The 15781-nt window shown below is 49.1% G+C and overlaps 1 protein-coding gene across 2 annotated transcripts in view; it reads left to right on the top strand.

The window, feature by feature from the left end:
* Positions 1–3724: 3724 nt before the first annotated feature.
* LEKR1 (leucine, glutamate and lysine rich 1) overlaps positions 3725–15781 on the top strand; it is a 34246-nt gene continuing 22189 nt past the window's right edge. For both annotated transcript variants that reach the window (XM_088060809.1, XM_014254273.2), the window contains exons 1-2: positions 3725–3875; positions 12666–12880. In XM_088060809.1, the coding sequence (XP_087916935.1) occupies positions 3828–3875; positions 12666–12880 (263 nt within the window). In that variant the 5' untranslated portion in view covers positions 3725–3827. The remainder of the gene's footprint in view (positions 3876–12665; positions 12881–15781) is intronic.

The following is a 15781-nucleotide window of genomic DNA, read 5'->3' as shown; positions in this document are numbered from 1 at the left end:
AGCACATCCCTCGGGATCCCATTGCTGTCCCGCATGTCCCAGTGCCAGCAGCACGCTGCTCTGTGCTCTGCTCCGGGCTGGCATCGGTGCCTCTGGAGAGCGGGACCATTCCCTCCCCTCTGCTTTCCCGCACACACCACCAGCACCCTGCTCCACCCCGCTTTTCCTGATTTTATCATTTCCCTGCTGCTTTGCGGAGTTTCTGTTCTTAGCACAGAGCGACCTGCCTGACCTTGGCTCCCAGGTAGCCCTGGCGCTCAGATCCCTTCTCCAAACATCCTCCCGCTGAGGCCCCTCTCCCCCCACGCTCTCGTCCTTGTGACATTTGCAAAGAGGGGGCAAGCGGAGCAAACCAAACAAATCCAGCAAATACCGCTGGAAAAGGGGAACCAACGCGATGTGCAGAGAGCACCTCGCTGCCTCCCGAGCCCTGTCCTTCCCCTGACCCCTCCTGCCGCACGTCTGCTCCGCGCTGCGGGCCCGGCACGGGACCCCCTGCTCCTCCCCAAATCCCCCGTCTACCTACGGAGCGATAACCGAGCTCTGCTCCTCCCTAGGAAAACAACCGGAGCTTCCCACAGGAGCTGTTTGCAGACAACGCTGCAAAACCGCTTCCCCGCGCCGCTCTTTGTACTGAGCAAATACAAGGGCAGCCTAAAGCCAGCGGGCTGGGATAAAAGTTGGATTTCTCATTGTCCGGAGAATGCTGCAGGTGTGGACACACCTATTCACCCTCCCAGCCCCTCGGCCTGTCCCGCTTTGTGCCAAGAGGGTGTTGGTGTTTATGGCCTTTTTCCCCAGCTGCCCTCTGGCACGGACTTTGCTCCTCCGGGCTGGGATTTCTAAGCAGCGGGAGGCTTTCCACGTGTGTTTGAGAAGGTACAAAGCCTGCCGGAAAACAATGGAAATAGCTGCCTTATGACTGCTGCGTGTCACGCACTCAGTTCTTGCCCGTTCGTTTGTCCTTGGAGCTGCTCACGCTGCCTGGAACCTGATGCCGAGCGGTGCCGGGCGCCGGGGCTGGCACGAACAGCGGCACCGTGCCATGGGCACAGACACGGCCCGGCCGGAGCTCGAGGCCTCGGGCAGGGACCGACCCCTCCGGCCACCGCAGCCCGGAGCCACCGCGGATGTGTGGAGCGGGCTGTGCGTTCTGTGAAGAACGGGGGGTTTGTGAGGGCTTCCTGCTGGGAGGAAACAGCTGCTTCAGAGCCGAGTGCTTCTCCTGCGCTCTGCTTCCCACAGGACCCCTGGCGTGGGAGCATCCCGGCTGGCTCAGCATGGCTCTGCCAGCTTCTCCACACCTCCAGGACAGAATCTCCCCTGATCCCCTCGGACAGGCTCCCCTCAATCTTCCCAAAGGAGAGGCTCCCTCTGTGCAAGCTCCCCTCAGGCCCCAAGGACAGGATCTCCTTTATTTCCCCTCTAACAGTCTCCCCTCAGATCCCAAGGACTGGATCCTCTCATGCACAGACTCCCCTTTGTCCAATCTCCCTTCAGGTCCCCAAGCACAGGATCACCTCCATCTGCCCCAGGACTGGATCCCCTCACCTGCTCCTCCAGGACAGGCTCCCCTCAGCCCCTGCCAAGAACTGGATCCCCCTCAGAACCTTCTGGGACAAGCTCCCCTCAACCTCCCCAGCACAGGCTCCCCCTCAAACACAGGATCCCCAAAACTGGATCCCTTCAGGTTCCTCTGGCCAAGCCCCCTTCAGCCCCTCTCCTCAGCGGGCACAGCCGGGGGGCCCGGGATGCGGCAGCCTCCGTTCCCCCGTCCCTCCTTGCCTGCTGCGTGCTGCCGCCCGCCTTCCCCCCGCCCTGCCCGGCGCTCCCCCCGCTCGCCGCCCGCGGTGATCCGCGCTGAGCTCACGGCCGCGCCTCACGACACCCTGGCTCGGCACGTCAGCCCCGCCATCGCGTGAGAGCCGCCGCCCGCCGCCGCCCCCCCGCCCGCCGCCATCACGCACGGCGGGAACAGCTGCCGGCACGGCGCGGCCAGACCCCGCTCCCAGACCCCGCTCCCAGCCAAGGCGGGCTCTCGCCAGCTCTTATTAATGCAGATCTTAATTAATGACCCCCGCGGGGGGCGAGCTGCCCTTCACACGCAACACTCACTCCCCCCCTTTCGCCCGCGCCTGGCCTGGAAGCACGAAGAGGTTAAAATGGAGGCGGGGGAGTGAGGCGGCTGCCAAGGCGGGATTAGCGCGGCTCGGAGCTCGGCACGCAACGCGGGACGGGGCACGGCGGCCACACGCGAGGGAGCCGCGGTGACACGCGTGGCACCGCCGTGCAAAGCCGGGGGGGAGACCGAGGGCACCGGCCGCCCGAACGTGCACCTCGTCTCCTCCCCCGCTTTGCATCCCTCAGTTGACACAGCACCTCCTCACCCTTTTTTCTTTTTTCCCCCTCACTGATGCAATTTTTTTTTTCCCAATAAAGCTTTTGGTTTTATCCCTTAAAATTCACTACTTTCTTCAATCCAACCCCCTCTTATCTCCCCTGTTCAGCCCCCAACCTTACTGATGCTTTTTCACCTCAGAGATGAGTCGTGCGTAAACTAAATTAAGGTCACCTCGGTTTTCTTTTGCCATGGACTGTCCTGAGTTTTGTGTGTGTCCCTAAATTATGGTTTTGTGGGTGTATTGTTTTATATAAGGCTGTAGGGAATGTTTTGGGGAAGTAGGAATTGCACTGAGGAAATAGGAATGGTTTTGGGCAGAGGGTCCCTGCTGTATGATAAAGCCAAGTCCCAATAGCGACTCGGTTTTGGAGGAAACAGAAACCCACCAGCGCTGGGAAGAAGGGCAGAAAGTGGAACTAATCCCGCTGAAACTCCCGAATCTTGCTGCCAATCCTTCCCTCATTTATTTATTTTCGTGGCTGTGTGTGCGCTCCAGCGGGTCTCACCGGGAGCTGGCGGCGCGCTCGGTTCATGCCGAGGTTGAGCTCGTGCCTCGGGTGTGACACTCAGATGACCCGGCCGGCAGGGCCGGATTTGGGGTGGCAGGGACTAATTGGGAGTGTCAGGGGTGCCTTTGGGGTGTCAAAGCTGAATTCGGGCTGAATTAGCGGTGTCAGATGAAGGTTTGAGGTGTCAGGAGGGGTTTGGGGGTGTCACGGTTAAATTTGGGCTGTTAAATTGGCTGGGATGGGGGCAGAGGTGGTTTTGGGGTGTCAGTGTAGAATTTGGGGAGTCAGGGACGGCTTTGTGGGGTCAGGGCCACATTCGGGACATTGGGGCTGGCTTTGCGAGCGCAGGGCCAAATTTGGGGTGTCAGGGCCGAATCTGGGATGCCAGGTTTTGGCTTTGGGGTGTCAGGGTTTGACTTTGGGGTACTGGGAAGCTTTGGGGTATCAGGGCCGAATTTGGGGCGACGAGATTTTGCCTTTGGTGTGTCAAATTCGAACTCTGGATGTCGAGGCCGGCTTCGGGGTATCAGATCCGAATTTGGGGTGTCAAGGTTTGGCTTTGGGGTTTCAAGGCCCAGTTTGGGATGTCGGGGTGCCAGGCGCGGCTCAGGGGGGCTTTGGCATGTCAGGACTGTTTTTGGGGTGTCATGGGGGGGTCTTTGGGGCGCATTAAACCCCGACCCTGCCGGGATCCCGAGCTCCGCTCCCTCAGCGCAGCCCCTCTGGCGCGCACGCGCCGTTGCCACGGTTACGGCGGACGCCACGGCCACAAAATGGCGGCGACCGCAGCGCCCCCCCCGCCCCTCACGGGTGCGCCGTGCCGGGACCCCGGCCGGCCCTGAGCCCCGGACCCCGGCCGGCCCTGAGCCCCGGACCCCGGCCGCTCCCGGACCCCGCCGCCGAGCCTGCGGGAGGCCATGGAGCGGCGCGGCCCCGTCCACGCTCTGCCCGAGGAGATCCGCAAGGTACGAGCTGTGGAAATGCCAGACCTCAACATTCGGAGCTCCTGCAGCAGTTCAGGGATGTTGCACCGGCCCGTGAGCACCGGTGCATTATCTGTACATTTTGGTCCTGGGTTGGGTTGGGTGTTGGGTTTCGTCACTGTTTGTGCGGTGTAATTACAGTAATTCTATAGGAACCCTGCAGAGGAACAGCCGAGTCTGTGCCGCTGTTGTCAGTGCAGGTGAGTGTCAGATTTCCCCTGTTCTGGCGTGTTTCGCTGCCGGGGGTTCGGAAGGACTGCAGAGCATGACATGTTCTAGAGGAGTATCAACACACGCAGGGACGGAACATTCCCCTTCATCTCCCCTCGTATCTTGTGTGTTCTTTTGCTTGGCAGACAGATTATTATTGCCCGTGTAACAGTGCTGCTGTTTACATGGCTCAGTTTAGGAGGGGGCTGCACTCAAGTGGAACACGAGTCACTTTTTGTAACACTGTCAGGTTTTCACTCTGCCAATACAACACCCAGCTGTCCTCATTCCTCGGTCTGCAGCTCATAATTGACAAGTCATTTAAAAGCTTTGTGTACTCAGCCTGGAGAAATTCTCCCTGGGTTAGTCCAGGAAACTGTTCAGATTTCTGAGAAATCAAAGATGGGTAAGATCGACAAAGAAAGGGAAAAGGAATACTTAGCCTTAAGAAAAGAGGAAGGGAAGAAGCTGTGGGACACTTTAGGACTCGCAAGCAGCTGTTTTGGTAGCAGGAAGGATCCCACTAAGTTTGTTTATTTAGCAGTTAAGTTTTTTTAGCCCCAACGGGGTACAGTGGTGAGCAAAAATCAGTGTAAGCTTCTCGCAGAAACAGTTGTACCAAACCATTGGATGGGGGAATCCTCCTAGAGCTGGTTACTGCTTAATAGTTCCTTTAATGACTTAAAGCTGCAGTTTGGTGGCACTTGGGCCTGTTTTATGTTGGGATCAGTTCCTGAGCCAGTTCCTGCTCCATGTGCTAGGCGAATGCTGGCACAAGGAGCAGCAGCCAGGGCAGGCACAGAAAGGCAGAGACATTAATTCTGTCAGCAGCACTGTCACTGGCTGCTGGTTATTATTGAGCCAGGATCTTGGATTACAATAAGGAATATGCTGGTGTCAGTTGGGAAGGGGTGTGAGCACTCTGGGAACAGCATTAAACTCCATATTCTTAGGAAAAATAAGTCATTTAAAATTAATCCAATGCATCGATACAGAATCTATAATAACCTCCCTGTAACTTGTCAGACCGAGCAGTGAAGGCTGTAATCAGGTCATAAGCATAGTAATAAAAACAAAGGGATATTACACAGAAAGAGTCTGTTAATATATCAATTGTTTTAATAGCTCAATTATTGTAGTAGGAATCACATGTGAAACTTGGGTCTTCTTTGTCCCTCTGTCCAGGGTTATTGAGGTTTCAGTTCTGAGCTGCAGGCTTTAAAAATAATGACGTGACTGATGGGAATTTAGAAAAGAGCAAAAATAGTAAAGAACTTTACAAGCTTGTTTCTAAGAAAGGGTAATAGAGCTGGGTTTGCTCATTCTGGAAAATACCTGAGGGCACAGTAACTGCTCACAGGTGGAGGGAGGTGGTGGTTCATTTCCAGGTGCAAAGGAGTCTTTTCCTCACATTTCTGGATGTGCTTTGGTTGAATGCTCTGAAGCTCAGGGGCAGCTCACCCAGGTAGTTGTGGAATTCTCCCAGTGGGACTGTCCGTTCAGCCTTTCCCTCGAAGCAGAGGATGGGGCAGGCAGTCTCTGGAGATCTCTCCAGTGCTGGGTACATGTTTAATAAAAAAATCTGCTGCAGAAGACGCAGGATTCCAGATATGGATAGACTTCTGCTCCTGTCCCATCCTCCTCGTGCCACGTGTGAGCTCCAAGGCAACGACAGCCCGGGATTTGGGATGAGAAAGTGTTGGGGTTTTACACATCCTGTGCTGCTGCTCATCTCCTCCTCAGCTGACTCCTGTTGTAGCTGCAGCGTCGTTACAAGACACTACAAGTCATTCTCACAATTTCCTGTCCTTGTATCTCCCGGTTTTTTCTGCACACATGTCCTCATTCCCTTCCCATTCTCTGCTGCTGGGATTTTATAGCCTCTCCTTTGGAATCTCTCTTTCAGCTGGCTCCTGACACAGCTGAACTTGTGCCAGCTGTGGTTTGCTCTGCCAGATGGAGCACATGCTCCCAAGATGGGTTTGCAGGCCAAGGGAGCACGTGTGACTGGAGGGAGCATGCCAGGCATTGTGATTGCAGCCCAGAGGGAGGGATATTCCCTCTCCAGGCACTGGTTTGGGATGGATGGATGGATGGATGTTCCCTCTCCAGGCACTGGTTTGGGATGGATGGATGGATGGATGGATATTCCCTCTCCAGGTGCTGGTTTGGGATGGATGGATGGATGGATGGATGGATGGATGGATGGATGGATGGATATTCCCTCTCCAGGCACTGGTTTGGGATGGATGGATGGATGGATGTTCCCTCTCCAGGTGCTGGTTTGGGATGGATGGATGGATGGATGGATGGATGGATGGATGGATGGATGGATGGATGGATATTCCCTCTCCAGGCACTGGTTTGGGATGGATGGATGGATGGATGTTCCCTCTCCAGGTGCTGGTTTGGGATGGATGGATGGATGGATGGATGGATGGATGGATGGATGGATGGATGGATGGATGGATATTCCCTCTCCAGGCACTGGTTTGGGATGGATGGATGGATGGATATTCCCTCTCCAGGTGCTGGTTTGGGATGGATGGATGGATGGATGGATGGATGTTCCCTCTCCAGGTGCTGGTTTGGGATGGATGGATGGATGGATGCTGGAGGTTGGGTTGTGCTGCTCATGAGGGATCCAGGAGCTGCCTCACAGGGCAGGGTGCAGAGCTCTCTTGTTCCTCTCCTTGGAGTTTCACAAGCTGCTTATCAAGATTTTGTTTTAAAGGAAGTTTTAGTCTAGAGGGAAGGAGATTTCTCTGCATTTTGTTAATGATAGATGTGGAGGGACTTTGGTTCTTCATGTTCTGATCAATTTTGCCTCAGAGAACTGTGTGAAAACTTTTACATATCCCTGCTTTCTTTTCTCTCTCATTCCTTCTGCTCTCATACCCCTTTCACATCACATTCATTGCAAAATGGGTGCTAAATGAAAAAACCAAAATTAATAGGTGAATGAAACATCAGCATGTGCATTATTAAAGTTTATAGTATTCTTTTGTATTTATAGTTGCATACTTCTTGGAAACTAATTGTTAGTAAAGATGGAAATCACTGTCTTTTAGTGCCTATTTTGAAATGTATTTACATGGAGTTTCTGCAATCAAACGCAGCCTGAGGTGTCCCAGAGCCCAGCAGGGTACAGAAGGGAGTGTTTCCTTGACTCCAGTGTCATGGATGTGTATTTTTGGGACTTCTGGTTTGTTGCTTGCTTAATGTTTTATTTTGGTTTAATTTCCCCTCAAGGCTTTTATATTTCACCTTGGTAGTTGTTTGTTGCCAGTGGTAGATGAATCTTTTTTTTGTGCCTGTGGACTTTAATTAAAGTTCTGTGGAAGTGGAGGGAAGTAGAAGGGAAGATGGAGCTCTGCACTGAGGATCTCCCTGAAACAGGAGACAGAACAGCGACGGAACGACCCAAGTCCTCACAGCAGCAAACAAAGTTATATTAACTTCGTATTTTATTTGGCAAAAAAATAAGTTTTGTTACCATAAATCATAAACTTTATAGGGCCAGGATACTCTTAGAGATTAAGAGTTCTCTCACCCCAGGAGCTGAAGAGCTGAGGCTGGGCAGGAACTCTGAGGCTGTTCCCCATCAGGACAGAACATCCTGTGGTGTCCCCAGAGTATCGTGTTCACCACAAGTAGCAAATGGGTACTCGGTGCCTCTCCCACGTGTGCTATAGATTGGGGACAGTATGGGCTCTGTATGAGCACATCACGTCAGCTTTCCCTTTTCTCGCTCTCTGGGAACCCAGGCTTGGGGTTTCTTTAGAAAAGGTTCTGGAACACAGAGTTCCAGCTGTGGCTGGGAGCCCACGAGCCTGTCCCGTCCACCAGGACAGCACAGCTCTGTGTTTGGGATGTGGAGTGTTGGCACCAGCAGGGATTTAAAAGCAGATAAAATTCCAATTTGTGCCCTCCAGATAAGCGTGGTAGAATGGCAGAGCCCTTTTCAGCATCCTGCTGGCCCCTGCCTGCTGAATTCTCCTGGAGATGGTGTCCCCGAGCTGCTGCAGTGCCCGCTGGGGTTTTCAGCACTCAGTTGTAGAATTTGTGATGTTTGGGTGGTGTTGGGGTGTCAGGCTCCTGCTGTGGGAGTGTTCTGAGTGGCTGGGGAGTGCTCTGGAAATGGGAGAAAATCCTGGAATGGTTTGGGTGGGAAGGGGCACCTTCCACTATCCCAGGTGGCTCCAAGTCCTGTCCAGCCTGGCTGTGGGCACTTCCAGGGCTTGTGTCCAGATGGTTCAGTCCCTCCAGTACGGAGCACTCCATACCCTCTCTAGGCAGTATAGCCAAGTTTTTCTCATCAGACCAGGGCTGAATTCTCTATATCCCAGTTTTTCTCACAAAACCAGGGTTGCATTCACTACAGTCAAGGTTTTCCACCCTTTCTGCAGCCGGGGTCCAGGTGTGCTGAACTGGAGGGACTGGATCTCCTCTTCTCCCATGCAGTGGGGTTGAGCCAGGAGGGGCTTCCTGGCAGTCACACCTGGAGCTGCAGAGGGTTACTCAGCAAAGGGCGGCTTAGCAATGGGCTCAGTCATCCTTGGCCGCTGTGTTCTGTCATGAGATGCACTCGGGTTCAGTTCTCAGCTGGAACATGCCCGTGACACATCCCCAGGAAATGGGGGAGCTCAGGAAGGGGTGCTGCTCCGTGCTGATGTTTGCAGGCTCGTTTGAGGCTGTAAGGATTCATTATTCTGCTTTTCTCCAGGCAGCGATGGGTTCAGCTACCTGAACTCCTGCTGTGACTTCCTGTCGTGACACAGGGATTATCCCAGGGCATGTTTTGAATGAAGCAACCTTCTGGTTTTACTCCCAGCCTGTTTCTCCACTGTTCATGTGTTCAAAGCAAGCACGGGGATTTTTATTTTGCAACTGTGATTTTATGGGCTGGGAGCAAATAATGATGTGAACAGCATGGCTCAGCAATACCATCTGTATTGCTTTGGGGTAGATGCTGACTGAAAACTTGGCTCATAACACACTTTGTTTCTTTTAAAATAAGCAAAGTTTCTACCAAGACTTTTAAAAATCCTTCTTTGACTGAAGCAAATACCAATTTCAATCTGATACCTCCTCATTTTGCATATGTATCAAAAGACTCCCCTTTCTTCCTCAAAAATCAATGGTGTGGTTTGAGTCATCATTTCTTTTTGTGCAATAGGGATTGACTGGTGTGTCAGAAGAGGGACAGGCAGGATGAGAGACATGAAAATAATGTGGGAGAGGAGTGAAACAAAAAAGAAAGTAAAATTGGGTAATAAGGTAGAATAAATCAACATACAGAAGTAATTTAACACCACCCAGATGCAGCATAAGGATTATTTTTCAATAATAACAAGTTTAATTTGGACAAATACAGAGTTTTTTGGTTTTGACCAGTTCTTGCTGAAGCAATCTCAGTCCTGCCAGATCCACCAAGGGAGCAAGAGCTGTGGAGCAAGGAGCTCAGGGTGTTGTGAGGAATTTCTCATGGAAAGGGCTGTCCAGCCTGGCACAGCTGCCCAGGGCAGTGGCAGGGTCCCCATCCCTGCAGGGATTTAACAGCCCTGAGGCTGTGGCTCTTGGGGCCGTGGGTGCTGTGGGATGGTGGCACTCGTTGGGCTTGGAGAGCTTTTCCAACCTGAGCAATTTTAGGGTTCTGTGATGAGTGATGCATGTGCTGGATGCTGTAATATGAAAGCCCTGCCAAATGAGAGAGGAGCTCGCTCTTCTAACAGGAATTCAGCTCTCCATCATGGGATGTTTGCGGGTGGAATGTGAAATTCCAGAGGAGAGGGGTGGTGGTGCACTAGCTGACACACCCTGGAGTTACTTGGTCAAGTTCAAGTGGTACAAATTCCTGCCTCATCATTCAAAAGGCTAAAAATGGTCCAGACCACCATTTTTTTTTTCTTTTTTTCCTTATAACTTATGCTCTGCAAATGAAACTGAGTCAGACAGATGTAATTTGAGTGATTATCCCTCTTGGCTCATTCCTCCCCTTGCCTTGGTAGCTAAAGAAATCTTTGTAACCAGCAGTGATATTTCCTTCCAAAACCAACTGCAGAGTGGAAACCGTTCCCTTTACAGCTTTACAGCATCTGTGTATCACAACTGCAGCCCAAAGTCTTATGGATAAATATCTTCCCAGATCAAGCACTTTGTCCTCAGCAAAACTGTTTTTTTTAATTCCTAATTGATTTTTTCTGTTCACTGCTTCACTCAGGACATGCAAGTCCCCTTTCTACTCAGAGCTCTGATAGTTTCCTTTTCTATTCCTTCCAAACTGTTTTTCCCCTGATTTTTTTTTCCTGCTTTGAATTTAAGATGACAGCAGCGTTTTTATCAAATGGAAACAGCGGAATGTGGAATCTGAAACCATAAACTTGTATTTAGTACACATCCTTAGTGGTTACTCAGCAATCTCAGTGTTCCAGAAAAGGTAATTTGTGAGCATAAGAACTGATGACAGTTTTTTTCCTACAGATTTTGTGTAATGGTTGGTCAACTTTGGTGTCTAAGAGACAACCAAAGAAGTCTAGTGAAGCTTTTCTCCTGGCAAGACCATTTATTTTTAAGGCTGCCAGGGGGCAGGGATAGATGGGATATTGGAATTCCTGAGTCAGATGGGACATTGGGCAGGAATTGTTCCCTGGCAGGGTGGGCAGTGCCTGGCACAGAGTGCCCAGAGCAGCTGTGGATCCCTGGATCCCTGGCAGTGCCCAAGGCCAGGCTGGACAGGGCTTGGAACAGCCTGGGACAGTGGAAGTGTCCCTGCCATGGCAGGGGTGGCTCTGGGTGGGCTTTAAGGTCCCTCCCAAACCCTTCTGTGATTCCATGAGAGAGGAACCTTGGATTTAGGATGGGAAATCAGATCAGTGCTTTCCTTTCTTATTCACTTTCATCTGTTAATTTTCCAGGTACACTGGACAGATGTGCTGGGTTTAAATTAAGCGTGGTTGGCATCCCTCAAGGTGTGCCAAATCCATTCCTGGTGTCAGGGAACTGCTCCATATATTAAGGTGGATATTTGGAAGCTGTTCAATCTGTACACTTATTGCAGTGCTTGCAGGGTAATTATTAGTGTGCAGAGCAAGGTCCTGATTTACACAGAATTTCCTGTTCTGGGATTCTTTGACTCTGTAGCAAATACTGTAAAAATCCAACCCAATCAGAAATCCTCCCAGATTTTCATTTCACCTGAGGAATGGATGGGAAGGACAGCAGGACCCACTTCCAACTGAGGCCAGACAGAGAGTATCTATTGTTCTATGACTTCATTTATTTTGAAATTCAGTAACAAAACTGACTTTGAAAACGAAGAAGTTTTGGTGCTTGCACAAACCCTTTCCAGCTCAGGCCCCTGGTGTTTCTATCTTGTTTTGATGGGGGAAGCAGTGAAAGTTCTCAGCTGTTTGTGTGAGCAGCAGCAGTGGCTGTGCTGCACAGAGCACCGTGTCCTCTCTGTGATAAACCCCCTCCTGTGCTCCCTGCACAGCTCATTTTGTCCTTCTTCACTGCAGTCATTCCAGTGCTTTGGAACTTCGAGGTACTTATCCTGAAGAACAGTTTCAGGTTTCCAAGCACAGACTGCAGCTGCCAGGAAAAATAAACTTGCATTTTCAGCTCCTTCAGAGCAGCTGTAACCAGGGGGGGTTTAAACTGAGGCAGCATTGAGAACTGCGGAAATAAAGCTTGTCCAGGGCATCCTGAAACATCATTTATATCAAGCTGTAATTAAACTGCTAAAGGTTGTTGTATGAGTCTTTAATTTATAATTTTTGAAAGCTTTTTTCTTTCCTCTGGGTAGGGTTTCTTTCTGTTTATCTCAATGTCTCAAAAGATTTTTTTTTTCTTTTGTAAAACAAAGTATCTTAATTGGACTTAAACTGTTTGAGCAGGTGCTTGCATGTTCCCTGCTTCAAGGTTAATAACCAGCTCTGTTTCCCAAAGTAATCAATGGCCTTTCATTGGATGTAAGTTCCATGCTCTGTGTTTTGTAACCAGTCCCGAGCCCTTCATACCTGCCAAAGGGGTTACAGATTCCACCCAGTGCCATGGAAACCACATCAGCATCAGCCATGAATTATTTTGGTGAAGATTGTGGATTCCATCGCTTTGTTCACTCTCCCTCATCTTGCTTCCTTCACTTGGATACAGTTTTTGGAAAGCCACAGAAATAACATTTCTCAGGCACAAGTGATCCCAGATTCATTAGTGAAATAGCTTTATAAAACACATCATTTCATCTTCAATGAATACATCCAACCTAACTCAGAAGTACTTTAGCATTTCAGTGGGAGTTCCCACATACCAAATTGCCAGAGTTGATGAATTTTGGGAAGTTGCCAGGAAGGGAAAGTGTTGCTCTAGCTGGGGTTCATTTTGCTAATGAGGATTTTTGTCTTTATTTGTTAGAGCAATAATATAATCTGATTTTAAATGTTCCAGAGCAGTAAATGATTTAAATAGCTCGGATTTATTATTGTTTCTTAGTGTCACTGAGGGTTTTTTGAATTGAACCTGTTTCTTACAGACAATCTGAAGCATTTTTTATCTTTGTAGATGCCCCGGGAGCAGACAGTGTGCAAATACTGCGGAGTCAGCTACCTGACACTCCACGAGTTCAAGGTGATGGAAGACAAAGTCAAAGCAATGGAGAAGGAGATTAAAGTTTATAAAGGAAGTCTAGAACGGGAGCAGAGGCTTCAGGCAGAATTGCAGGCTCTTCACCACGACCTTGAGCGCTGTCGGGCTGAGAGCGAATCCAAAACGGAAAGGTCAGAGCACATCATCTCCTCTGGCCATCCTCTCCTGTGTGTGGTAGGGAATTTCAGCCCAAAGCAGCTTAAAATACAAATAACATTTGTCTTTCTTTTCTCAGATGGCCCATATACCCTGTAATACTTGATTTAAATCATCTTTCATAGCATGCTTCGGAATTCCTGAGCATTTTGGAAGCAGTCAATACATGGAAGGTGAAGGAAAGGCCACAAGACACTCAGAGGGAGGATTTCCCCTGCACACACTCCCAAAGGGAAATGATGAAAATTTCATCTTATCATCTCGTAATAAATCTCTAATATTCCAAATAAAATTCCACAGGACTGGAAGTCCCACAGGGCTGAAATTTGGGCTGTCTCACAGTACCCTGCTCAAGAATTCCCAGTGTTCTTCCCTGGGAATCTCAGGATTCCCTCTCTGCAGGGCTGGTACAGAATCCTAGAGCAATGAGGAGCAGTTTGGGAACTGCCAGGGGCGTTTTGCTTCACAAACAGGAGGTTTCAAATCCTTACAGATACAGGAAGGCTCCAGTTAAAGGGAGAGTTTTGTACTTCAAGAACTCCAGTAATTTATGATAGATCTCAAAGCCACATTTGGATTTTCAGGGCACAGTTAGGACCTTCAAGTGTGTTCTATCCTTTTCCATGCACGTAGCTTGGAATCTATTGTTATATTCCATTAATTGATTACAGTAGGACTATAAATAATTGATGTGTATAGTTAATTAATAAAAGATTCTTTATAAAAATGCAGTTTGCTCAAGTCTGTTACTGATGGATTGAGTCCACCAGAAACTCCTGGGTAATTTTTTGCTCATCTAACTCAAATGGACAGAAGATTTTTTGTAAGGATGAGGTTCTAATTTTAATTACCAGCTCAGTTTGATTTTTGGGATCCCCAGGAGAGGTGTTCCTTGTGTGACTGCCTCACATCAGGGGATCTAGAGCTGAAGGTGCTCTTGAGCTTGGACTGAAATGCTTTGGAAACCTGGATTTTTTTTGAGAATCACTCAAATAGTGTTAAAAATGTAACTTGATTAATGATTTAGCTAGGCTTTTGCTTGCTAATATTACTAATAAAAGATTCATTTTAGAGCACAAGTTTCTGCAAAAGTGAACAAAATGCATTTATCTTGTAAATTACTCATAATGTTTCTTTCAATATCTTTTTCACTTAAATTTATCATCTTCCACTCCCTCCTTCCCAATATTTAATATTTTCTGTGGTTTAATATCTATTTTCAAAGCTTGTTTGCTCCTTGTCCCTTTAACAACCCTGGGGGGCAGCTCTGGTGGCAGAATCCAGTGTGTGAGCAAATGCACTGACAGCACATTCTTCTTGTTGAGGATCATTTGCCAGAGCTAAACTTTAAATTTTCATCGAGCTGACTTTCTGTAGTAAAGCTGGAGCAGTTAATAAACTTTTTATCTCTGCACTTTCCCCCCCTAAGGCTCCACTTGATTTAAAAGCTGCTGAAATCAATTGGAATACTTGCAGTAGGTTTCCATTCCAGCCATAAATCAACCATTGTGCCTTGTTAAGTAACTTGGCTGAATATTCCTTATCTTCTCCTTGCTATCCTGGGCCCCTCTGACTGCCTTGTGCTGTGGTACAAACTCTTCAACATCCTGGGTCTGGCCAGGCTGACAAATCACTGCTCCCTGAAGCCAAAAATGCCTTTTTCTTACTTTTATCTCTGCTAGACGAAGGGATTGAATCTCTCTTATCAGTTGCAGACTGTTTCAGTTTTTTATTCCCTCTAGGATCAGGTATTTCTGTTTGTACCTGTGGTTAACCTTGCAAGCCACCTGGGAGTTCACCTGTCCTTAGTTACCTTTCCTTTGGGATCCTGGCTGGAGAAGGGGAACGAGCTGCACTGATCCCTCTCAGCTATTCAGCCTTCTTCTGTGTTTAAATCACTTCAGTCTTGATAATTAATTGAATTATGATTAATTTAATTAGCAAAATTCTTGCCACATCCAGTGTAGGAAATGTAAAATAGATGTAAATGCTAAAGATGTCCTCAAATGCCACATCCACACAGATCTTGAACACTTCCAGGGGTGGTGACTTCACCACTTTGTGAACTGAAAATGAGCAGCTCCTGGCTGTGAAATGAAAGTGGGCAGCTCCCGAAGTTTCATGGCAATGAAAATCCTGGGGTGGAGCTTTTTTGGGACAGAGTGTTCCAGGCTCCTCTGTGCATCCTGTCCTTGCTGGCAGTGCCAGTGCTGCTCCATCCCCTGAGAGTCCTGTGCCATGGAGTGCAGGGATTACTTCTGTGCTGTGAAACCCCTTCAATCCCCTGGAACACGGGAATTGCTCCTCATTGCTTTGGGACAAGGAGGGACAGTGAGGGTGTTTGCAACTCCTTTTCTCGTGCTATTCTTCTCCTGTCAGCACGGGGAGTGAACATGTCCTGCCTCACCTCCCACTCCGGGCAGGATTCCTCCTGTGATCCTGGATGTGGGGATGGGCTGGGAGTGGGATGAGATCAGTGTGTTCCCACCATTCTCCAAATGCCAGCTTTTAATGATCCACCAGACTCTTCCTTTGTGCTAAAAAGCCCCAAAATAACGTGTTTATTTTGCTTCCTTCTGATGGTGGGGTGGAGTGAAACTGTCTTGCCTTTTCCACCGGTTATTTTGTGAGTGACAGACCAGGATATGCTGGAAACATCCCTTTAGTGTCAGCTCTGGAGAAGAAAGAGAAAGAAAACCTGTCTCTCCTTATTTACCAGTTTCTTCTTAATCCAAAAGATCTCCAAATACTTCCCATTCTAGAACAGCAATGGAAAATGAACATCTGGCTCTCCCTGGCTCCCAGAGTTTGGATTTGTTATTGGTCAGTGATAAATCCCTGCTTTTTTCCCCTCATCTGCAAATACAGGTTTGAAT

Source organism: Pseudopodoces humilis, chromosome 11 (assembly GCF_049639895.1).
Source record: "Pseudopodoces humilis isolate 2021_Gansu_Grassland_sample_001 chromosome 11, ASM4963989v1, whole genome shotgun sequence".
Classification (NCBI taxonomy): Eukaryota; Metazoa; Chordata; class Aves; order Passeriformes; family Paridae; genus Pseudopodoces; species Pseudopodoces humilis.
This window is presented reverse-complemented; position numbering and strand designations above follow the sequence as displayed.